This window comes from Sceloporus undulatus, chromosome 5 (genome assembly GCF_019175285.1).
Source record: "Sceloporus undulatus isolate JIND9_A2432 ecotype Alabama chromosome 5, SceUnd_v1.1, whole genome shotgun sequence".
NCBI lineage: Eukaryota > Metazoa > Chordata > Lepidosauria > Squamata > Phrynosomatidae > Sceloporus > Sceloporus undulatus.
The window spans coordinates 99,397,630-99,422,673 of NC_056526.1; the positions used below are offsets into that span (position 1 = coordinate 99,397,630).

The 25,044-nt window shown below is 38.6% G+C and overlaps 1 protein-coding gene across 9 annotated transcripts in view; it reads left to right on the plus strand.

Moving 5' to 3' along the window:
* JAKMIP1 (janus kinase and microtubule interacting protein 1) overlaps nucleotides 1-25,044 on the plus strand; it is a 66,060-nt gene that overhangs the window by 33,018 nt on the left and 7,998 nt on the right. For 8 of the 9 annotated variants that reach the window (XM_042470901.1, XM_042470909.1, XM_042470908.1 and 5 more), the window contains 3 exons: nucleotides 9,980-10,105; nucleotides 13,481-13,564; nucleotides 23,205-23,267. In XM_042470901.1, the coding sequence (XP_042326835.1) occupies nucleotides 9,980-10,105; nucleotides 13,481-13,564; nucleotides 23,205-23,267 (273 nt within the window). The remainder of the gene's footprint in view (nucleotides 1-9,979; nucleotides 10,106-13,480; nucleotides 13,565-23,204; nucleotides 23,268-25,044) is intronic. The other variant, XM_042470907.1, reaches the window with a different exon arrangement.

Genomic DNA, 25,044 nt, shown 5'->3' on the forward strand with positions numbered 1-25,044 from the left:
TGTGAGTTATAGTAATTACAAAAAGGAAAGTCGATTATCTGTTCCTGATTATTTGTTCTCTCCAATTGCTTTTATAGCAACTCCCACATCACTTTCCAAAATTGGGGATTAATCTTCATAAGTTTCTTCTTCCCATGTGTAATTCATATTTTCACATTTTTATATAGCTCTTCTGTGTATTGTTTCCATATTTTTTTTAAAATTTCATCACGCTCATGAATTGTGTTACTCTTCTTTTTCTAGAGTACCTCTACTCTTGGTTTAAATTTCTTCTTGCATTCTTGGATCTTGTGGAAGAGGTCTCTTGTTCTTTCTTTTATTATTGTTGGCTCCTATTTGTTTGTATTGATTGTTGTAGCAGTTCTCTTTATCCATACACACTGAACAGTAGGATTTAAGCTTCAGATTAAATTTCTGTCTCCTTTTCCTTTTGCTTTTCTTCTTTCCTTCTTTCCAGATGAAATGTTTAATCTCTCATGCATTGTTTCTTCTCCTTCATTTTAGCTACTGATATTGTCTTTCTGCATTCCTCTTTGACTGTCCTTGATGTCCGTCCATAGTTTTTCTGGTTCCTAGTAAACTAGGCTTAATAGTGCAAATCTATTTCTCACCTTGTCTTTTAATTCCATGTCACCCTTTATTCTTCTCTTCTCCAGGCTAAATATACTCAGCTCCTTAAGTTGCTCCTCATAGTGAATTGTTTCCAACATTTCACTGTTTTGGTCACCCTTCTGTGGACACATTCCAGCTTGTCAACATCCTACTTGAACTGTAGCGACCAGAACACACTGCCTTGGAGAGTGGTGGAGTCGCCTTCTTAGGAGGTCTTTAAACAGAGGCTGAATGGCTTTGATTGTGCATGGCAGGAAGTTGGACTGGCTGGCCCTTGTGGTCTCTTCCAACTCTCTGATTCTATGAAAAGAGATGCCACTAACATTAGGAGGAACTTCCTGACAGTAAGAGCTGTTTGACAGTGGAACACACTCCCTTGGAGAGTGGTGGAGTCTTCTTCTTTGGAGGTTTTTAAACAGAGGCTGGATGGCCATCTGTGAGGGATGCTTTGATTGTGAGTGAGTGAAAAATCAACTTAACATTTATTGTACTAGCCAAAGGCCATGATAGAATGAGCTTATCAAAAAGGATAAAACATTTAACATTTAAAACAAAAGGCACAGAATAGAAATGACAAAAATGTCTTAACATGTAATGTGCAGTTAAAAATAGTTAACTGTTAAAAAAGGACAAAAGGAAAAAGAGACACCTTTCCTGGATATTAGTAAACATATTTGATATAATCATAAAATCTAATTAATACTTGGCATCTCTCTGGCAATTTATGGGAATTTTGTTTAACTCTCTCTATTTAATCTTTTTTTAAATAAATTTTATTATTAAAAACAGAAAATGACAAAAACAGTATTTACATTCAAACATATACAGTAACACATACATTACACTTCCACCTATTATCACTCTTTATCTATTTTACAAATACCTAGTCAGAAAAGTCAGGGGGACTTATAGATGACACCCCTTTATTGCTTCCCCTCATAAATATCAAATCTTAAATACCTTAAATAATCTTCTTACTCCTCCTGTCTCCCTAATACCATCTACTTATTCTATTGCTTGTACCTTCCTCTCTGTCTTTCTCTCCACTTCAATCTTCTCCCTCTATAATTCTGCACCTTGACCATTTTGGTCCATTCCTACCTTGTCTTAAGTATCTTCCACATACCATCTCTACCTTCTCCAACCCTCTACACTTACTGTATCCCTTTAACTTTCTTTCCCTTCTTCTTTCCAATCCCCATTCAACTCTTCTGACATCATTCTTTCTTCTTCATTCTCTCTTAGACATCTTCATACTTTCCTATTTCTTCTTTCACACTCATTCATACAAACTGACTTCCTTCCTACCAATGCTTGTCTGATTTATGTTAGTTTTGACTTTCTTAATTCCACTCTCCTTTAATTTTAATGTAAATTAATAGTCGCTATTTTACCCCAATTCTCTTCTAAAAATTTAATTACTTCATCCCATTCACCTATAAATTGTTCCTTGTTTTTATTTCTTAATGCCTGCATTCATTTATCCATTTCTATCCCATCATATAATTTCGTCAACCAATCTTCCTTTGATGGAATATAATTACATTTCCATTTTTGGGCAAAGCACATTCAAGCAACAGATATCATGTAGAATACAACTTCTCTTTCTAATCTTTTTTGCAGCCTTGGCAAAAAGAGCCACTCTATGTGTTACATAGTCATTGGCGTCACTCAAAAGGAATTGGACTGAATCAACAGTAGAGCTCCCACTTTTGTTTATCAGCAAGGGTGTTAAAACATTTGTTTCTAGGGTTGCTGTACAATGGACAAATTAATAAGTAGTGAACAATGTCCTCCACCTGAGGCTGACTGCAGATGCATAGTCTGTTCTTAAAAGGCGCTTTATTGTAGCGTACATCTAGAACCGCAGTAGGCATTAATTGAAGTCGTAGCTCAGTGAAGGCCATTTTTAAAGTAGGCGAATTGAGTTTAGTCAAATATCTGTCTCTGAAATGTTCAGTCTTCAAAAAGGAGAACCAAAAGGAAAATTGTGAGGTCCTAATTGACTGCAGATCTTTTCTTGAATCAGTCAAAAAAAGGAATTCTCTTAATTGTCTCTCATCCATGCCAATAACAGCGTTCAACTCAGAAAAGTTATATTTTTGTAAAAGAATTTGAAAACTTGATTTTCAGAACTGGTTGACACACATTTACAAGTAGCACAATGCTGGGAGACGATTAGTTGGTAGGGTAACAATATGTTTAAAATATCTTATCTGTGTAAATTCTATTCTTGTTTAACTAGTGTTTAACTTGATTGTGTGTTTCTGCATGACAAGGGGAATGGACATGATGGCCCTTGAGGTCTCTTCCAAATCTATGATTCTGTGATTCTATGAATCCATGATTCCTGAAAAGCTTACACTGTAGACAATATTAAAAGTTGCATCACGAAAAAATAGTGAGGTTAGAGCTCTGTACATTTACTCTACCAAATGTTTTATTTTTACAATCAGTTGATGCAGCAGTGTGGATTCAGATTGTGCCTTTTGAGCATGCCACGTTAAAGAACATTACTTGCTTTGGTGCTAGAGCTACAAACAGGATGCTTCATGACAAGAAACAATAATAATAATATAATAATAAATATTTATTTATATCCCACCTCTTCCGTTTTGAGGATCGAGCGTTGTTTAAAAATATACAATAGTAAAAACAACAAGCCCCACAAGACCCCAGCCCAACCCTCCCTCCCAAGAATTGTGTTTCTCAGTGACCTAGCAGAAGACCACAAGGGCATGACTAACTCCCATATTTATATTTGGGAAGGACTTCCCCCTAGGTTACATGGGTTGGTATGTAGGTTTGTACTAGACTTTAAAACATATACATCATTCTTTGCAGTGTGTAACTGAGTCATCACAAGCACCTTTTTCAGTGCTGTTGCTTCCTTCTCATGGCATACTGTAGATTGCACCATATGGCATTGTAAGAATTATGTGGCCTTCTGTGGTGGTGGCATGGTTTTATTTTAATTTTTGATGGTGTCTAAGAATACCAGGAAACTGTTGCTATGCTGGCTTTCATTGGGCTCTCTGTTAATTATCTTGGGATTTTGAGAATAGCATGCTGCTCCTGTTAGCTCAGATATCTAGGAGCACCTCAGAGGATGAAGCTCTAAGCTAGGGAAGAAATAGTTGTATGCTTAAAGCCAAGCACCATGTTTTTCTTTTCTGAGGCCTATTAACTTATTTGTTAGATGTTTTGATTTTTTTTTTTAAAAAATGTTATTTTACTCTTTTGAATTCTAATGAGAGAAATTATTATAACAGTTCCAAATGTTTCTGGCTTTGTAGTAAAATAGTGGAAGCATATGTAAGCTGGAGAGCTTGTGGGACTACTTTCTGCCTGGCAATATTATATTGTTTTCCTAGATATAAAGTGAACGTTTCAGTACCTGCATCGTTACAATGGAATATATATTTCTTGCCTTGTATTTCTCTTTTTTTATCTGCCTGTGTGCTCTGGTGTGCCTATATTTTTCTGGCTGCCAAGAAATGACTTATAGACATGAAGGTAAGCAGTTCTTTATTCACTTTTGTTTGGTCATGAGTTTAGTTTGGGACTTTCTCCTGCTGTCCTGACTAATGAAGTGAAAAGATTTTCTGTATGGCTTAGTTCCTAACTCTTTAACAACTTTTATGAAAGATATAAAGGGATGTTGTTGTTGTGGTGGTGGTGGTGCTAGTGGTATGTCTTCAAGTCATTTCCGACTTATGGTGACCCTGTCATGGAGTTTTCTTGGCAAATTTCTTCAGAAGATGTTTGACATTGCCATCCTCTGAGGCTGAGAGAGTGTGGCTTGCCCACACTGAAAACAGATTCTTGGTTATTTGGAGCCTGTTGAACATGAATTATGGACTCTCTATTGACATGTTAATTATACATTGCAAATTCTTATAAATGGTCGATTGCTCCTGCTTAGATAGCAGAAATAAACTAGGGCATATTAATAATTGATATAATTCCTTATTTATAAAATATAAAGAAGAAAAATTATAACACAGAAAAATACCAAAGCTCTTAGGAGAGATTTATACATGGGAGCAAGGCATTCTGTTCTGTCAGTTTCTGAACTATGAGATGTAATCCTTAAAAGAGAGAGAGAGAGATGGGCCTTATTCTCTGCCTTTTATTTATTTGGCAACTGTTAACCACAAGATCCAGTGGGATAGTTATGTTAGTCTTTTGAAGCAAAACCAGCAGTATATTATTCTTTAAAGACAAACAGATTTTATTGTGGCATAAGCTTTCAGTGTCCATAACAAATGTGTTCATGTGTAGGTTACAAAAATATTCTTAAGGTGCCAAAATTGCAAAGGCACAAGTGAGGAGACAATGCTTCAGTCTTGTGCTTATACCATATTCATTGTAAATTCAGTTGATCCAGAAACTTTGCACCTTTTGCCCATCATAGTAAGCATATACTTTGTATGGCCATAGCAATGTTTTAAGCAAAAAAATAAACCACAGTCCAATTCACTGAAATAAACTGTGCCATCATTTTTTTCTTAAACCTAAATTTGGTCAACATTCTACTATAGTTTTAAATTGTGCATTATAGAAAAGTCCTACTTATTCAAATATTTAACTGCTTTTCTAATAAATATTAAATTCTTACACTGTACATTTAATGCAGATATATATTTAATGCAGTGTTGAACTTAACCTTTGAAAAATGGGGTGCTGTTAACTTTCAGTTCAATAATTCTGCATTGCTCCTAGGCAAGGCAACTCTAAAATAAGCTTCATTTACTTCAGTGAGCTTGTGTATATGTACATAGGATTGCAAATTTATTTATTTATTAGTTTCACTGTATCCTATTGAATGGAAAATTATATGACATTATCCATGTGAAATCAGTCCAACCATTTTTCATATATTAAATAGATCATTTGAAAATGCAAAGTTTTTACAAGTTATTAAAAATGTACAAATGGCTATAAAATTCTGTTTGTAGAAAGAGTATCTAGATTTTTGTCACTTATTCCTGTTATTGAAATCCTGTTTTGATAGCCAAGAGTACTGAGGAGAAGGTACAGAAAGCTATGAAACAGAATGGAAAAAGCGTTTGTTTTGGTTAATGACTAGTAAGGGAGGGCATAGAATTTTCTTGGCCTGAAAAAAGAAGGACCAGTGATACCTCTGTGAATTTGTAGCTGCACAATTGTATTGCAGTTCTCTCCCTTATCAGTAATTATATTAGGAAGAGAAGCAAGAAGAGCAGCAATGTCAATCCTCAGAGAATGTATATGAGACGTTGAAAGGTTCAGCACATGGAATGGCCTCTGCCAAACCTTTGAGGAGTTGTGAGATGGTAGTGGTAGAGGACTTCCTTCTGCGGGGAACAGAATCAGTGGGATGTGGGCCTGACAAGGTGCTGTCTTCATGCGGCAAAAAAACAACCATGTAATGGAAAGGCTGACAAAGGTCATCAAGCCCATTAACTGTTACTTTTGGTTAATGTGGGAACCAATGACACTGCAAGGCATAGTCTTCAGGATATCATAAGGGATTATGAGGCTCTAGGTAGGAAGTTGAAGAACTTGAATGCACAGGTTGTCATTTCATCTCTTTTCCGAATTGAAGGCCATGGTCCAGGAAGGAAGAGAAAATAGTGGAGGTGAAGAACTGGCTCTGCAGATGGCACTGCCAGGGACAATTTGGCCTCTGGGACCATGGTGTCAGGTTTCATGAACATGGACTTCTCGAAAGGGATGGGTTGCACACCTCACAGCAGTGGGCAATAATATTTTTGATAAGAGTTTAAAAAAATCTAATCAGGAGGAGTTTAAACTGTGGAGGAAGGAGACAGTATTCTTAAGGGCAGAAATTCATCAGGTGTTGGAGAAAATAGCCTGACTGTTATACAAAGAACAACTACAATAACCCAACAGTTGGAGGGTAAAGAACTTAAACCCTTGTAAACATCTAGGGGGATGATATGTCTTAGATATGTCTACACTCATGAACAGAGCATGGGAAATAAACAAGATGAAGTTAAAATCTTAACACAACAAAGCAAATATGATATAATAGACATCACTGAAACCTTTTGGAATGAGTCTCATGATTGGAATGTAGTAACAGAGGAATATAACCAATTTCAGAGAAAAAGATCAAACAGGAAGGAAGGAGGAGTAGCATTATATGCCAGGGATATTTATGCCTGTGAAGAGATCCATGACTTGAATCCTGGAAGCCAGGTTGAGAGCATATGGGTGAAAATTATGGAGGAAGGAAACAACAGTGATGTCATTGTGGGAGTCTACTACAGACCTCAAAGGCAGACTGAGGCCTTGGATGATGCCTTTCTGGAATAGATGACTACATTCAGAAAGGAGATATATAGTAGTAATGGGGGTTTCAACTATCCTGATATTTGTTGGAAGTCAAAATCTGCCAAGAAAATAAGGTCCAACAAATTCCTCACTAGCCTTGAAGACAGTTTCATGGTACAGAAAGTGAAAGTGGCAAAAAGGGGATCAACTATACACTACTGCTGCTGGTTGATGGATTTATAACTGGTTGATGGACTAAACCCAAAGTGTGGTCAATGGTTTCTTTTCATCCTGCAGAGGAGTGATTAGTGAGGTGACCATGTTCTCCTGGAGTTTGCTGTACACATTAAAAACAATTAAAAGGGCTTTTTATTATGTCTGTAGCAAAAGGATGAACAAGGAAACAGTAGGGGCACTGCATGGAGAAGGTGGTGAAAAGTTAATGGGGCAGAGAAAAGGCAAAATTACTCAATTATCTCTTTGCCTCAGTCTTCTCTGAAAAGGAGAACAGTGCTCAACCTGTGGGAAATGGAGCAAATGATTCAGTAGAGAGGAGATACAAAATAGAATAGTTAAAGAGATGGTGCAGGAATACCTGGCTACTCTAAATGAATTCAGGTCTCCAGAGCCAGATGAACTTCATCCAAGAGTAATAACTGGCAGAAGAAATCTCAGAACCACTGGCAATAACCTTTGAGAATTCCTGGAAACCAGAAGTCCCAACAGACTGGAGGAGAGCAAATGGTGTTCCTGTCTTCAAAAATGGGGGAAACAGGACCCAACTAATTGCTGCTCAGTCAGCCTGACATCACTACTAGGAAAGACTCTATTGATCATGAAGCAGATAGTCTGTAAGTACTAAGAAAAGAATGCTATAATCACTAAAAGTCAACATCGTTGTTTTTTTCAAATACAAGTCATACCAGAATAATCTTATCTCTTTTCTTGATATAGTTACAAGCTTTGTAGATGAGGGAATGCTGTGGATGTAGCATATCTTTTAGTAAGGCTTTTGACAAGGTTTCCCATGATATTTTTTAGAACTTCACTGAAATTGTATTGATTCTTCAGCCTTTTGACTGACTTAAGAACATAAGAAGGTTTAAAGGTGACATGATAGCCATGTTTAAATATTTGATAGGCTGACATATGAGAATGGAGTAAGTTGATTTTCTGCAGCTCCATAAGCTAGGGCCCAGAACAGATGGGACAAAACAGGTGGCTTCCAAACGCTTTGGAGGCATGATGTTCAAACAATACACACCTCCAACATGGTCCAAAGCCACCCTGAAGCGGTGCTCCATTCCTTTGGACAAGAACATAAAGGATCTGAGATAATCCAGCTCCTGGTGTTGCAGGTTGGATCCTGCAGCCATGGTCTGCTTTGAGAGAGGGTTGTGCGGTCAGCACAGTCTTGATTCATTTATGGCCAGAGTGGACCATAAATGCCTATCTGCTCCGATCCTAGGACATGGAGCAATGGATTCAAACTACAGGAAGAGTTTCCACCAAAACATTAGGAAGAACATCCTGTCGGTAAAAGCTTTTTGAGAGAGTGCCTCAGAGCGGAGTCTCCTTTGGATGTTTTGAAACAGAGGCCAGACCCTCCTCAACTCTGCCAACTATTCCTGCCAAGAAAACTTCCTCCTCTGGCAATTACAAGTTTAGGGGGGAAATCCTTGTACCAGTTGAAACAGCATGTTTGACTTCGAGGAAAAGGATACTACGGTTGTTCTGCTTTGCCATCATATGAAACCATCCTTCTAGGACACAACTTTCATGACATGTTTCAACTCTTCTACCATGCGTGGGCCTCCATCACTTCAGACAAGTGGGTCCTAAATTTCATCAAGAAGGGATACACCATTGAATTTTAGGAGTCCCGACTGTTGGGGTGTGCCGTGCAAACCCTGCTTCTACCACACTGGAAGGCAAGGTAGAATCTGTCCTTCAAAAGGATGCCGTAGTGTATCTGATCTGCATCGAACCACTCTTCAGTCATTGAAGATAAGTAGTATTAAACAGGTCTTTGACAGCTAATAGCAATTAATTTGAAATGACAAAAAATTCCATGCAGTTTAGCCTCTTCCAAACATGATAGCACTGTGGAGCACTTCTCTTTCTAGTTCTTTTCTTCCCCTCTCTCTATTATTCCAGGAAGAATAAGAATCCAATGTTCATCCAAGTTTTATTTCCTGTCTATAAGGCACTCTTGTTATGGCTGGGGAGAAAGGTAAACAGACTTAATCCTTGCCGTTTAAAGAAAAACACTCAGTTGTTTAAATTCACTCTTTTACCTTCCCATAATTTATTTCTTAAGAGCTCACTGGTTGTGGGATGATGGCTTTCAACACTTCCTCAAACATAGCTTAAAATTAATTTCCAGCTGTTTTCCTCCATTGTAGTTTTAAACTCTTTTCTCCATAAAATTTTCTTTATCAACTACTAACGTCTTCTAATCTGTAGAGGTGTGAATCAATACAAAGCATAACACATAGTCATCAGTTTTTAAAATGATATCAAGTTGTCCTTCAGCTTTTAAAAGGGTCAGTTGTGGCATTTGTGCCAATTAGCAATGATCAGCTGTGGTATGTTCTTTTCACCCCAGTCCCCTCTGCCCTGCCATTTCTGAGTCCCCAATAACGGGGACACTTTTGCTGGTCCAAATGACACTGGACTAGTAAACTCCACAGGTAGTGTGTGGCACCTCAACACTTTCACTGAAGGTGCACCCAGAGCAACGTCATTCCAACTGGAAGTCTCCTGATCCTGGCTTTAGACAAAGCACTGTTGACTTCCTTCTTCTCCCAGTGTTCTCTTCAGTCATAGCAACTGCTCATCCTGTTTGGATGTATCTTAACTAGTGCATATGAATTAACAGCCATGCTGCATGAATGAAAACCTTTAAGAGAGGTTTTGTTGCTGATTTCATGGGGAACAGGGAGGGCATTAAAGATTCTAAGTCTTAGCTTAAGAGGAAATGATTGAGATGCACAGGGAAGTATGGGGGTGTATGTGTATGCATGTATTTTGGGAGGGGTCCTTTGGGATCTTATTATAAGAATGAATTTTGTTGCTATTGCAGAGTCATGTTGTGGAGACATTTTTTGGATTTGAAGAAGAATCAGCTGATTCCGAAGCATCATCAGTGACTTCCTTTACCACAGATAAAACTGACAGGACTCCTGATGCACCAAAAGATTTGGAATGTGTAAGTACTTGTGCATGTAAAATGGCATGTTGGAAGTGCAACAGTGGCACTGAAAGAGTTAATGGCTCAAAGTGGCTGTAGCAATAGATTTAGATAGTTTGAAGATCTGGAGGGAGCTCCCTCTCTGTGTGCCCATCCTGACCCCTGTGTTATGTGAACTGATATGCTTCCACTTCTTCTATCCAGAACTCTCTTAGTTCTTTGCTAGAATGTAGCTAGATGAGTAACTTTCCTGTCTAAGCATGGAATTCCTATGATAAAGTCTTTAGTTTGTTCTCTGAGCCGTCAGTGTCTTTTCTCCTTAAGCCAGGTTCTCTAGCTGGTGCACACACAAAATGAATAAGGCATATAAAGGTAATGTTTCTCAACTACTTTTCAGTGAACTTGCCTTTAATTTCTCCTGTTCTTTAAAAACATATTTCACACTTAAGGTATTTAATATTTCAAACTCTGAATGTGTTCCATTAATACAAAAGACTAATATAAAGAGCCCTGGTGATGCAGTGGTTAAATGCCAGTAGTGCAGCCACAAGGTTGTGAGTTCAATCCCAGGGGCTCCAAGGTTGACTCAGCCTTCCATAGATCACTAAAATGAGTACCCAGCTTGTTGGGGGCAATTAACTTACAGATTGTAAACGAGTGCTGAGTTTACTGTACTGATAAAGAAATGCTACTCTATTGCTATAATGTTCCTCTGTTAGTACAGTGCACCCGCACCATACACAGGTGTACCATATGCAGATTCAAGCTTACTCTGAAGCCACGATGTAATTGGGCAAATGGTTTGCATGCCCATGGCGCCCGCACCACAAGCGAGCATACGTGGAATCCCCCTTACATGAGGGAAGGGCCCACTGTACTTACCTCTCTCTCTCTTTTTCTAACCTGTTAATCTGAACTCAATTTTCATTTTCATTTTGTATTATTTTGCCTAGCAACTTTCATAGCAAAAAATGATGCTTTTTTCAAAACCAGAAGTCTCTTGCCTGCTTCTAGTTACCCTAAATTTGGGGACTTTGGGGACAGTCTTTCCAGCACATAGGATGCCCCACAAGAAGAAAACTGGCCCCATCCCAGCCTAGATCCTTTCTATTTAGTTGTAATAGAGACAGTTGCTTTCCTATTCTCCATTAAGAATACCAGATTTTTAAGTCCAGCAGCTGAGGCCTAGCTGCCTTTTCTACAAGTAACAACAGTGAGACTGGGAAGCAGAAGAGACTGGACCTTTTCTGTGGTGATAACACATCTTTTGAATGCTCTTCTATTCAATAAAATAAAATAAAATTCAGACCTCCCTCCTTTGGGGAAGAGAGGGTAATAACTGAGAAAATACGGTACCTGCACATCCATTTTGGGCACTGGAACAGAAGTCTAATTATAGTTGCTATTCTCATTCTCTAGCTAGACCGTGAACTGGCTGTAAGTGTTTGGTCCAGTTTATTAATGACTGGAATGGAATGCCTGGAATTTATCAATGGGAGGTTTCTTGGCATGGTGTTCATGCCCCCCCTTTTTTTACCAGTTAATAATTACTCTCTGTTCCCTGCCTGGGAGCCAGGGCCAATACCAGTGTTAGGTTAAAATGTTGGATTAAAACCAATAAAACTCAGGTCCAAATCTCCATGAAATTTGCTGGATGACCTGATGTTTGCAGAAAGAGAGGGAGAACTTTGTATGTTCCCTGGAGCTCCTTTGAAGAAGAATGGGATATAAATGTGCTAAACACAATCATATTTATTTATTAACAGCAAGACCATGGCCCCTATATAAGTCAGATTTCTAAAAAATCTCAAATTACACCTTTCCATGGTATTAGCATTTTAAAATATCTAATACTGTACTAACTGTTGCTAAGTGTGTGTTTCATCATCATGAAATACCCTAAAACTTGCCTCATGAGAACTTTACATAGAAATGGTACTTTGTTAACTGAATGCAGATTATTGAGGAGATTTCCTTGGGTTGTCATGTTTGTTTTTAAATAATTGCTTCTTTTATTTAATTGTTTCTCTTAAAATAGCAAATAATAATAATAATCTATTAACAGTGTTTGCACTATTAGAAGAAAATATTTTAAATACAGTAACTATTTATTTAAAGAACATGCCTGAAGAAGCTGACTTGCGGTTTTGTGAACTAACAAGAGAGTATCAAGCTTTGCAAAGAGCATATGCATTGCTTCAGGAACAAGTTGGGGGAACCCTGGATACAGAAAGAGAAGCTAGCGTAATTTTATTTTGTGTGGCTTTGCAAAGAATACAGCTCCTCTAGTTTAATTTGGCATATATTTGATTATGAGATTTCCAGTGATGGGATCATGCAACTATTGTTGTTGTTTGTCTTCAGGTTGTTTCGGACTTATGGCAACCCTAAGGCAAACCTATCACAGGGTTTCCTTGGCAAGATTTATTCAGATTTATTCAGAAAGCCTTTGCTTTCCTCTGAGGCTGAGAGAGTATGGCTTGAGCAAGGTCACCCAGTGGGTTTCCATAGCTGAGCAAGGATTTTAACCCTGGTCTCCAGAGACTCAGTCCAATGTTCAAACCAGTAAACCACACTGGCTTTTGCAACGATTAGTCTGCTTTAACTTCTAGTGTGTCTGATTACGAGCTGCCTGATTTTTAGCTTTATCTTTCTTCTTTAATTTCCCTTTTGTAGATTAGTAGAGGTTGGCATATCACTGGTGGGCTTAAAATGTTCCGTGTCTGGAATCTCCTGAAATTTTAGAGTGGGCTTGGAATTAGACAAAATCTAACATGGCTATTTTAGGTTCTGAAAAAGAACCCAGCACATTTCTTTGGAATGTTGCAAATTAATTCATTAAAATTCTAGCGATATAGCATTAATAATAATGATAATCATAATAATAAGCGTGCTTTCTCATCTAGCTAGGTCTAAACTCTTTTTTGCTTGACATGCTGGTTATGCTGGTTTAAATAAGCTGAAATATTTTCTCAGGCATTAGGGCATTTGTTCTTTAATCCAGTTGACCTCTCAAGTTTTCATCATTTTTTTATTAGCTGAAGTCTTTGTTCCAGCGACTCTTTCAGTTAAATTGTAGATTTAACGGAATTTAAATTGAATTTGTAGAATTCATAGATGTTCTCCCATCATATCTTCCAGTGTAGTATCAAATCTATTGTATTTCCTAAATGATGGTTTTAGGATCCCTCACCCCACGACAGCCCATCACTGGTAACAGTTAGTTAGCTGGCCTGGAGTAGTGAGTAGAAGACTTCAAATTTTGTGTTTTGCAACAGTGGCTTCTGCACAAAAATAATATCTCATATCCAAATTTTAAACTATCTTGATAACTGTAATTTTGATTTTAAATTACTATGATAAAGAATAGTATTTTTAAAAATCTTTATTCAGATACATGAACAACTAGAAGGAGATCTTTTCAAATGCCAAGCAAAAATTGAAGACTTAAAGAAAGCTCTTACTGGGAAAGGACAGGTAAAATGCTTCCTTCACGGTTTCTGTCAATTCATTCTCTCTTCTGCATGCACAGCTGCCTTTATCATCATCATTGCTTCCTGGTACTTTTCTGTGTCTGACGCTGTGCGCTAGCTGCTATTCTACTTTTGAAAAATGCTTGTTTAAAACCAGCTAAGAAATTTTTTTAAATGATATGAATCTTGAGCTTAGGTTGCAGTCCTGAGACCTATTTCTGTTTATTTCCAAAGCAATGTTTTAGGTTTGTTGTGCTTTTTAAAAATATGTATGTGACCTTGTGTGTTTTGTTTCTTGAATTGTATCTTATTATAAGAAAATTGTTGAATATCTAATAAGTTCTACTTCTGCCTAAGACTATAGGGCAAACTACACTTTTCAGAAATGTTCCTAACAGTGGCTACTTTATTTTTCACACACACATATGAGCCATACACTGCCTAAATGTATATTTGAATGTCAAAGAACAGGAACAAAAGTATTACCTCCTCCTTCTTTTGTTTTGTGGTCTCAGCCTGTAACAGGGACCTGCATGGCTGCATCTTGTGACAAAATTAAGTAGCCAATGTTAAACTCACCTGTAAAAACACATGCTAAATATGATACACAGTTTGCCCCCAGTGGAGTCAATTAGGATGTAGTATGTAGCTGTTTATGGAGTTTCTTTGTGATGTGATTATGTCAAGTGTTTACACATTCAAATGTTAGGCTGAAAAGAAATATTGATGTAACTTTTATAAAATCTAATTGTAATGCAAAATATCTCAATCAAAAAGCTAATAATGTAGCAGTGTGTACATTGTTGTGATGATACAGTTCTCTGTCCATGTTAAACATTAGTCCATGTTAAACATTAGCCATATGGAACATAAACATATGTTCCATATGGCGTATTGCATTTCTCTGTATTAGTTCCAAAAATAATTGAACTATTTGGTTTATGGGGCCATTGTAACATAGCTGCTAGAGTAATCAGTTCTGACAGTGCATTATTTTCACATATATGTACTCATGGAATTACTTTAGAAAGTAATCGGTGGAGGTGCCTCCATTGCTTTTCCCTCTACAGATTTCTTCCAGTAGCACAAAAATCATCAATTTTAGCCAGTAATTTATTTTGAGTATTTGCACATGGGCCTCTACTGATGTTTGCCCTGTCTCTAGCCTCAGGATAGTATTGGATATACATGTTGGTATCACTAATAAGACTATCAAAAATGATGTTTGCACAACTCAAAGGGTGCAAAATTGTTATATTCACATAACTGACATGTGTACATCTGTGCTAACACCTTAGCAATGGAGACTTGAATGGCTGAAGGAATAAACTGGCCAACTTTAGTATAAAAATAGAGAAGGAGAGTTGAAAGACTCCTCTCAGTATGTGCAATGTCATTGATCATTTGGGCTTTCCATAATTGAGTTGAGTGGAAAACTACACCTACACTGTACCTATAAGAGCTAACCTGATTAATTTTATGGCCATTAATTTGCAATTTGTACTTGGTCTTCTTATTCACTGCAATAAGAGGCGAACACATTTTTTACATGTTTAAAATACCCCTCATTCCATTGAATAGAATGAGATCTGACCACATGCAATTTACAGAAGTTCAGGCTTTTTGTTGCCCCACCTCCTCAGAAAAACTCCTTAAACTCTGTGGGAAAAGGCTTTGTGGTTTTTACCAGAGTATCTGCTGAAATCCATAGAAAATGTATTGTGTGTGTCTGTCTGTCTACTTCACATGCATTTGAATGACTGTGCATTTTTAGCAAAGTGAGGGAGAACAGATATGAATAGATTTGATTTTGAACAGGAAAGTAAATTACCCATCAATGTGAATGTGTGAAAATGTACACCAATTCTCATAGCACACTTGTGTAGACTAGCCCCAAGAGATGTTGAAGATTGACTGATAATGAGAAAAGTTGTGTCCTCTGCATGTTCAGTGGCACAGTGCCTCTGTTGGTTGAGATTCCATATAGTCTTCATGACTAGTATTCATTGTTAGAACTCTGTTCCATAGATTTTTTTTTAATGCTTTGCTAAATTCAGAGACTGCCACCACTCCTTATAATAAAACTTTTTTATTGTAGAGATGCCTACTTGCTTATATTTTATTAAATGTGGATTTGAGGAAGAAAAGAGAAACACTGATACACTGTGAATAAAAAGAATGGAATAAAAAATACACATTCTTTGTACTCTAACAACAAATATGCTACTTAGACTACTTGGCGTTGACAGGGTCCAACAATTAAAAACCATGAGGGTCCTTTGACTGGCTATAGCTCAGTCAGTTCTTGTAACCATTTAAGGAATTACTAAGATTATTCATAGACAGATAATTAAGAATACTGTTTAGGTGTGTTGAGGGGAATATTATGCTTTTAATATTTGTAAGATATACACATATCCAGTGCAACCTCTTCTGCATCATGGGTTCAGAGACTGTATGTTCTCATTCTCAGCATGGGACAATCAAAGGATTTGCTCTGATGAATAATGGTCTTGGAAATGCACAAGAGAAAGTTTCAGTATGCACTCCATTGTCACATAAAGACCTTGTGTATACTGTTTATAAAGTATTTGAGTCATGTGAAATGTTTCTTTCCTATGCCATTAGGGACACAGTTTTCTTATAAAAATAGCAGATAAAAGGTAAAAGATTTATATGATCTGAAGAGACACCAGAGTATTGGTTAGATACTCTCTCTGATACCATTTAGGACGAATCCTTTTACCTCTGTAGCGATAGAATCATAGAGTTGGGAGATACCTCAGGAGGCAGCAAGTCCAACCTTCTGCCATGCAGGAATATGGGGAAAAAAGCACTCCCGACAGATGGCCATCCAGCCTCTGTTTAAAGACCTCCAAAGAATGAGACTCCATCGCACTCTGAGGGAGCATGTCCCACTGTCAAACAGCTCTTACAGTCAGGATATTCTTCCAAATGTTGAGGTGGAATCTTTTTTCTTGTAGTTTGAATCTGTTGCTCTGGGATCTGTTCTCTGGAGCTGAAGAAAATAGGGAATCATAGGACAGAACTACAGCAATGATTGGAAGAGATATTACTATGACGTTGCTGATTATGCTTTCATCTTTGTTCTATTTGAGGTGGCAAGACAATAAACATCAATATTACTATTAGTAACAACAAGAATAGCTTTCTTTCAGAGTCTTTTCTGGTTTCGATATACACATAATGTTTTGCCAAATCATATATGTAAGATATAAAATTAACTAATGTTAAATCACTACTTTTACATCTAAATATGATGTTACTGACACACAGTGTTGCCAATTTCTGGGGAATTCCCTGAAATCTGGGGAATTTAATTAATATCTTTCCAGGGATTTTGACTGAATATTCCGGGGGGGGGGGAATGGGGAAATCTGGAGATTTTGGATTTTGATAAACATTCTGGGAAATATCTTTGACGTTCGTTGGCAACACATGGGTTAAAAGATGGGATTGTGTATTTTTTCATTTTGTTCAATGGATTTAAAAATAGTTGGCTTTAAATACCAAAATAACAAAATGATATGCTCACTGCATTTTATCCAAATGTGGTTTATCTCTCCAAGGCTGGGATCTGCAGCAGGGCGACTCCTTCACATTTATGAAAGGAGCATGCTGCGGCCCCGAACCACCACTTTGCTGGTGCTAAAAATTTATTATTATTATTATTATTATTATTATTATTATTATTATTATTAACCTTTATTTATAAAGAGCTGTAAATTTACACAGCGCTGTACATACAATCTTTCTAACTGGACGGTTCCCTGCCCTCAGGCTTACAATCTAGAAAGACACGATACAGAGGGAGTGGTGGTGGGGAAGGGGCATCTCTAATAGGATAATACATATAAAATACATAGCAATACAGGAAATGATTCAATAAAACAGACAACAAAAGAACATCAAATAGCAAGTGACAATTATGCAATGCCTGGGAACGCTGCCCTGAACAGAATGGTCTTCAACTCCATTTTGAAGCTGGTTAAAGAAATGATGGCTCTTGCTCACGGGGGAAGAAGGTTCCAGGAGTGAGGGGCAGCGAGTGAAAAGGGGCGAATCCGGGATGGGGCAGAGGAAATCCTGGGCTGTGACAGCAGGCCTTGACTACCAGAACGGAGGGGCCTAGTGGGAAGGTGAGGAGAAATAAGGTCTGATAAGTAAGGGGGGGCAGCCCATGGAGGGCTTTAAACGTTGATAGCAGGAGTTTGTCCTGAATGCGGAAAGGGAGGGGGAGCCAGTGAAGGGATGCCAACACAGAGAGATGTGGTCAGAGCGGTGGGTGGAAGTGATAATGCGTGCAGCTGAATTAAAGGACGGAGGTGAGAAAGAGGAAGCCCAGCCAGGAGGACGTTACAGTAATCAAGTTGTGAGATCACTAGGGCATGGACCAGGATCTTGGCAGTAGAGGCGGAGAGATATGGTCAGATTTTGGGCAATATTGTACAAAAAGAATCTACAAGCCTTGGCTGTGGTCTGGATCTGAGGGATACACGACAGAGAAGAGTCAAAGATAAAACCAAGACTGCGGGCTTGCTGGACTGGTTGAATAGAAATGTTGTCCACAGAGACAGAAAAGGAGTGTTGAAGGGTGGGCTTAGGAGGAAAGACAAGAAGCTCCATCTTGGACAACGCCGATGGCGCATCCACTGCGAGACAGCTGTAAGGCAAGACGAGACTTGCTGTTCAAGCCTTGGAGAAAGGTCAGGGGTGGAAAGATATAACTGGGTGTCATCGGCATAGAGATGGTAGGAAAAACCAAAAGAGCTAATGAGTTTACCTAAGGACAGTGTGTAGAGAGAAAACAGAAGGGGACCCAGAACAGAGCCCTGGGGAACTCCAACAGATAAGGGAACAGGAGAAGAAGTCTGACTGCCTGCAACCACTGCAAAAGATCTGCCAGACAAATAAGATCGAAACCAGTCGAGAACAGAGTCTGAGAACCCAAGGTCAGAGAGTATGTCAATTAGGAGACAGTGATCAACTGTGTCAAAGGCTGCAGACAAATCGAGAAGGATGAGAACAGAGTAACGGCCATTAGCCTTGGTCTGTAAAAGGTCATTCGAGATCTTAGTGAGAGCTGTCTCTGTGGAATGCCTTGGGCGGAAACCAGGCTGAAAGGGATCGAGGATGGAGTTGGCTTCAAGAAACTCAAGACAGCGAGAATAAACAACCCGTTTCAAAACCTTTGAAAGAAAGGGGAGAAGAGAAATCGGACGATAGCTAGACAAAGAGGAGGGTCAAGAGAAGTTTTTTTCAGAATTGGGGAAATGAGAGCATGTTTGACGTCCGACGGGAAGGAGCCTGTAGAGAGAGAGAGAGATTGAAGATATGGAGAAGCGAGGGCAGAAAAGAGGGAGCTACAGAAATTAGAAGACGAGTAGGAATTGGATCAAGAGGACAGGTAGCAGGTTTGGAAGAGTTCAGAAGTGTAGAGAGTTCATCCAAAGAGGCAGGAGGAAACACAGAAAATTTGTTAGGGGAGGGCGAAAGAAGATTATGAGCGGAAGAGGAAGCAGGAGGGACTATCTCAGAGCGAATGGTGGTAATCTTAGAGACGAAATAATTAGCAAAGTCATTAGGAGAGAATGATGAAGAGACAGGAGGAGAGGGAGGTTTAAGCAATGAGTTGAAGATGGAGAACAAATGCTGCGGGCGCCTCTCATTGACGGAGATCAATGATTTGTAATAAGTTTGTTTAGCCATAGACAGGGCACGTGAGAAGGAAGAAAGAACAAATTTGAAATGGATAAAATCAGCCCACTCTTTGGACTTTCTCCAAAGATGTTTGGCCGCTCTAGAGCAGGACCAGAGAAACTTAATGTTGGGGGTAAAAAGAATGGCAAAATGCTGCTCCTTCTAGTGCCGGCCAAAAGGTGCTTTGCCACTGCAGCAGCAGCAGCTTTTCAGGGTTTCTTTGGTGCAGCGTGTCTAAACACTGGTCCAAAGAAATGGCATGACACTACCCGCCCTCTGGTTGGGTGGGCAGTGTGACGTCAGCATTGGGACATAGTCGAGGCATGTGGCCCCCACTTTGCCTGGAAGCTAGTGTTTATCACAGGCCTGTTTAGCCCCATACTCTTCTGAGGCATATCTAAGAAATACAACTGGTGAACAAAATATAAGATTGAATAAGTGGCATTGTATTATTACTTGGGTATAATACCTATTGCTTCTTGATCATGGCAACCACATGTCAGGACTACAAAACACAAGGCTGAGCAGCTCACAGGTGTGATTGTTAAGTTTTGCTTAAGCAGGAGGCAGGCAGATGTTCCCAGTTTAGCATTTAATTCAGCTCCAGTTGCAGGTGGTTGTACACTTCTAAGATTGGATGGCATCCACAACAGAATTATAAGAACCATCTTGGGAACCTTAGGATATACCCAGATACAGTATTTGTGACTAGAAACAGGATCACAGTCCTAGCTCATGAAGATCTATCTGTTTTTTTAATTGCTGGTTAAGACTGAAAGGAGTGCCAAAAAATTGCCTAGAAAATTTATGTTTTCTCGAACAATGGTCTCTTAGCTTCTCCAAAGAAAAATCTTGGCATCAAAATACATGTTTTCTTCATAAATTTGGCTTTTCAAAAAATTTATTTTTCCTAAAAAAGATAATTTACCAAAAAAGAAAGAATTTCAGTTATGTGTTAATGACATGTTCTTGCAATAAGACTTTGCTTCTCTCACTTCAGTCAAATTCTCAACATGTTATAATTTACTCAAACACCTTCTAGGCCCAGAGGACTGTCTGTTTAAAACTGAAAAGTTTTGTTTAACTGGAATGTTAACTAGGTTCCAGCTAAAGCCCTCAAATGTCTTGGACAACCGATTGGCTACTCTTCTTACCATTTACACTACTGTCTTTGTCGTCTGGATGAAGTTGAGGACTTTTCTCATTTGTTTAATTGACCTTTTGTTTAGGTGTCCTTTGCCAAAGGAAACCAGAGGAAAAATACATTGTTGGGTTACTATCTATTAAAAATAATTGGTCTGACTGCCAAAATAGATTTTTTTTGTCTTTTAAATAAAGATTCTAGTATCTCTAAAGAGTTACATATTTTACTTCTTACTGGTAAATGTAGTAGTAGTAATAATAATAATAATAATAATAATAATATAGTTTATTTGCATTTTCCCACCTCTCCCAGATGGATCAAGGCGGGATTACAATCAGTTAAAAACACATACATCAGTATAAAATACATTTAAAATACATCAATAAAATAATACAATTAATCTAAAAACTAAATCCTTGTCGAGCGGTGATGCAGTGATTTGTCGAATGGTGAAAAGGTGATATTACAAAAGGTCAGGTGGATAAGCTCGCCAGAGAGGTCTGTCTTAAGTGCCCTCTTGAACAACTCCAAGGAGGTAATCATACAGATCTCTTCTGGGAGATCGTTCCATAGCTTTGGGCCAACTGCTGTAAAAGCTCTCTGAGAGGTCAATGTGAGCTTAGTTGGGACGTGTTCTAACACGTTCTTCCCAGTTACTCTGAGAGTGTGGGGCAGATTATGTAGGGAGAGGCGTTCCTGCAAGTAACTTGGGCCCAAGCCATGTAGAGCTTTAAAGGTGATAACCAACACCTTATATTGCACCTGGAAGCTGATCTGCAGCCAGTGAAGAGATTTTAGGACAGATGTTATATGGTCAAACCTACATGACCCAGTGACCAATCTGGCTGCCGCATTTTGAACCAATAGTAGTGTTAGAAATGGAGTTGGAAATGTTGTATTTTAATTTTGTTATTTGTATAACCTCTTTGATATTACATTGTGATGATCTATAGTTATAAGCAATTAAAATGTGAATTAGTAATTGTTCGTTAAAAATTAAAATTGTTTTGTTCTGTAAATAAACTTTGCTTGTTTAAAATTACCCTAGCAAAATTGTTATTTTCCACAGAGCTAGAAATATTATTTTACTGTCACCAGTCTGCTGTCACCCTTCTATCACTGATTTTTTGTACTTTTCACAGAAGAGGCAGGCAATTGTCTTTATGCCTTCAGGGTTTTTTTTTAAATTGGGATAATGTAACCACACTAGGTTATCCTGCCAATGTTGTCCAAACATTTGCAGCTGAGAACTGTTATTTATATATGAAAGGTATGCAGTACCCATAAATATTCCCTAGAATTAGCCTGTGGGTCTGGAAGTGTTGAATTGGTATCTTGAATCAGTAACAGGTGGGCTCCTGGGAAAACAGAGCACCTGTGTATAGATGGTTTCTCCATTTTCAGACATTGTGTGTCAATGGAGTTATGTTCCCACTGAAAGAACAGGTTCACAGCTTGGGGGGAGCTTTTTAATTCACCCTTGTTTTTAGAGGCTTAAGTGACTCCCTGGAACACAGAGTAGTTTTCAGCCACTGTGGACAGTGTGTTTTCTTTACACAGAGCTAATCTGGCCAAGGTTCTAAACTGTTTGATTTTTAATCCACATTGTGGTAACATATATGCAAGGACCACATTTTTGGGAGGCTGGGGGAGGCTGGCAGTGATTGCACAGAACATATCTCACCAGCTATTAAAAAAAATTTCACTGGCTGCTGCTTATATGCTTTCAGGCCCAATTCATAGTACTGGTACTTACCTTTAAAACTTAAAACACTCTAGTACCTCATATGGATCATTCAACAGGGTTCCTATGAGTGGGCCTCAAACAATTATGTGGCAGTGTGCACAGCATGAAAGAAATGTGTTTAAAATAGTAGGTGTTTTTAGATCTTGACCAGAGTGGTTGTGGTCCTTCTTATTTCCATCTACCTTCTTGCTGCAGTCATCACCCAGTGCCCTCATCTGAATGTCTCATCCAACATGGGTGTAGCTTGTTTTAGTGATGGAGGGACAATCTTGGCTATTGCATTTCACCCATAGAATATCATAGAATCAACGAATCGTAGAATAACAGAGTTGGAAGAGACCACAAGGGCCATCCAGTCCAACCCCCTGCCATGCAGGAAATCCAAATCAAAGCATCCCCGACAGATGGCCATCCAGCTTCTGTTTAAAGATCTCCATCCATAGGATATTATGTTTGGTGCCAATTTTGCTGTTTTGAGTACCACAAAAATGCACTAACCTGCATGTTTTAAAATTTTGCTTCAGGTATTTGTAATTATCTGACCTTTTAACAGCACTTTTATTTGACAGTTGATTTGTATGTGTTTAGGCCTAAGGCCCAAAGCATACTGCAGAAATAATCCAGTGCTAGGAATTCCTGGGAATTGTAGTTTATTGTGGCACCAGAGCTCTCTGATAGAGAAGGCTAAATGTCTCACAAAACTACCATTCCCAGAATTCCCTAGCATTGAGCCAGGGCAGTGAAAGTAATTCAAAATAGATGATTTCTGCAGTGTTTTGGACCTAAGTCTACTTTTATTCAAATTGAATCTACTCTAGTTCAAACTAGAGTAAGCCCATGGAATTAGTTTCTGAGTGATAAGTCAACAATTCTGTAAATCATTCAGTGGGTCTATTCTAGTTTAGACTAGCAACTAGATCTATGCCTTATATTTTGTATGTTTGTAAACTTCCTTTAAATTCTGATAAAAGTTTTATATACTGTAAATATTTTAATTTTTTTTAAAAAAAATCTGAAATGTCACTCTTTCAGGATTCTAAGGTGATAGAAGAAAAACAAGTACTTCTCAGGACAAATCAGAAATTACTAGAAAAGGTATGTAACGTAAATGGCAGCTTTAGTACTTTCATTGCTTAATGTTGCAAAGTCAAATGGACTAAGATGCTTCACGCTGCTCTTGCATTGATAGTTTTGCATGTTGGAACGAGGAACAAGTTAATTGGATATTTTCCCCAATGTACATCTTCAGTCCAGATTTGTCATTTTAATATAAATGCTGTATCACAAAACATCGTGGCTAGTGTTGCCCTGAAACAGTTGTTTAATACACAATGCTTCGTAGCAAAAAAAATCAAAGGCATATTTTCATCTTTAGCTCTTAATTTTCTTACTCATAGGCTTGAGACACTGCTGTTTTTCAGTGTATAGATCATTTTTGGTTTTTAGACTCCTGCAGTTATGTAAACTAGTCCTAAAGCTTTTGAGCCATCATTATGCAGTGGACACTATAAGTAATATTATTTGCACCTTTTGGCATTCACCACAACTTTCGTGAAGGTGTTCTACACACTTCCCTGTTTATTTTTTCAAAAATGAAAAATAACATAGAGATGATCTAAAAACACCTGTTGTTTTAAAATACAGACATATCAGTGTTAGTCTGGAATAACAGTATGCAAAGGGATCTAGTAGCACTTCTGAAACTAATTGTGTGAAAGACGTTGTAGCATAAGCTTTTGTAGACCTAGTCTACTTCTTCACATGCATGGTCCTTCTCATCTACTTCCTCCACGTATCTGAGAAAGTAGACCAAAGGGTGAAACAGACTGCCCTGAAGGGGGCAGCTCGATGCTGTCCCATTGAACGCCAGGTTGGGGCTGCCACAACGGCATGCCATGGCTCCAACCTGGCTATTTGCTGGCACAAAAAGAAGTGCAAATCACTGCTCCTTTTTGAGCCAGCAAAAAGTCGGCTTTTCCGGTGCCACTGTGGCTTTGTGGCACTCCTGCTGCGTGTGGCATGGAGACACTACACTACCAGAGCACTGCAAAGCCACCCCGTGTGTTTGGGCGGGCGACATGATGCTGGCTTCCAGGTAGCATCGGCGTGTGCAGCTCTCTGACACCGCCCTGAAGCCAGCACAAGGGACGATCTGTTTTGCCCCTAAGTGTACAAAAGCTTGTGCTGCAACTTCTTTCACACAGTCTCAAAGGTGCTGCAAGATCTCTTTGCATACTACTATTTTAAAAACATTTCTCTTAGGCTGTGCATATTGCCATTTATTTGTTCAGCAAGGCCCACTCATAGGAGCCTGCTGAATCTGGTCTATTACCCTGTTTCCCACAATGATCAGCTGATTCAGGGAATCCCACAAGAGTTTTCCTTTTCCTAAGAAACCCTATATGATGTTTGCCTTTTTTAGAGCTGTTACTCACAACCTACTCAAGATTTTCAGAATTATCCAATTGGAAGGGCATCCCCCTAAAGCTGATGTCTAATTTTATGGGGGGGGGGGGGGGGCTATTCATATTACTAGGGGAGAAGGCATGCTCACTAATGCACTGTTTTCATATATAGTTCTCCTCTGCTTCTTGCTCCTAATGTCTACGTAATGTGTGGCTCTCTAGATGTTGGAATGCAACTGTCATCCCTACTGACTGTGTTGATTAGGGCTGCTGGCAGTTGCTCTTCAGTATCTAGAGGATCACATGTTTCCCACCATGGATGTTAGTTGGTTAATCACTAATGGGAAACATGTCCTCCAGATCTTGTTGGAAATAACTCCCAGTAGCCTTTATCAACATAGTCCTTGTTGGCCCTCCTCAAGAGCTCTAAAAAGTTAATCATAGCGGACTTACCTTTGCAGAAGCCA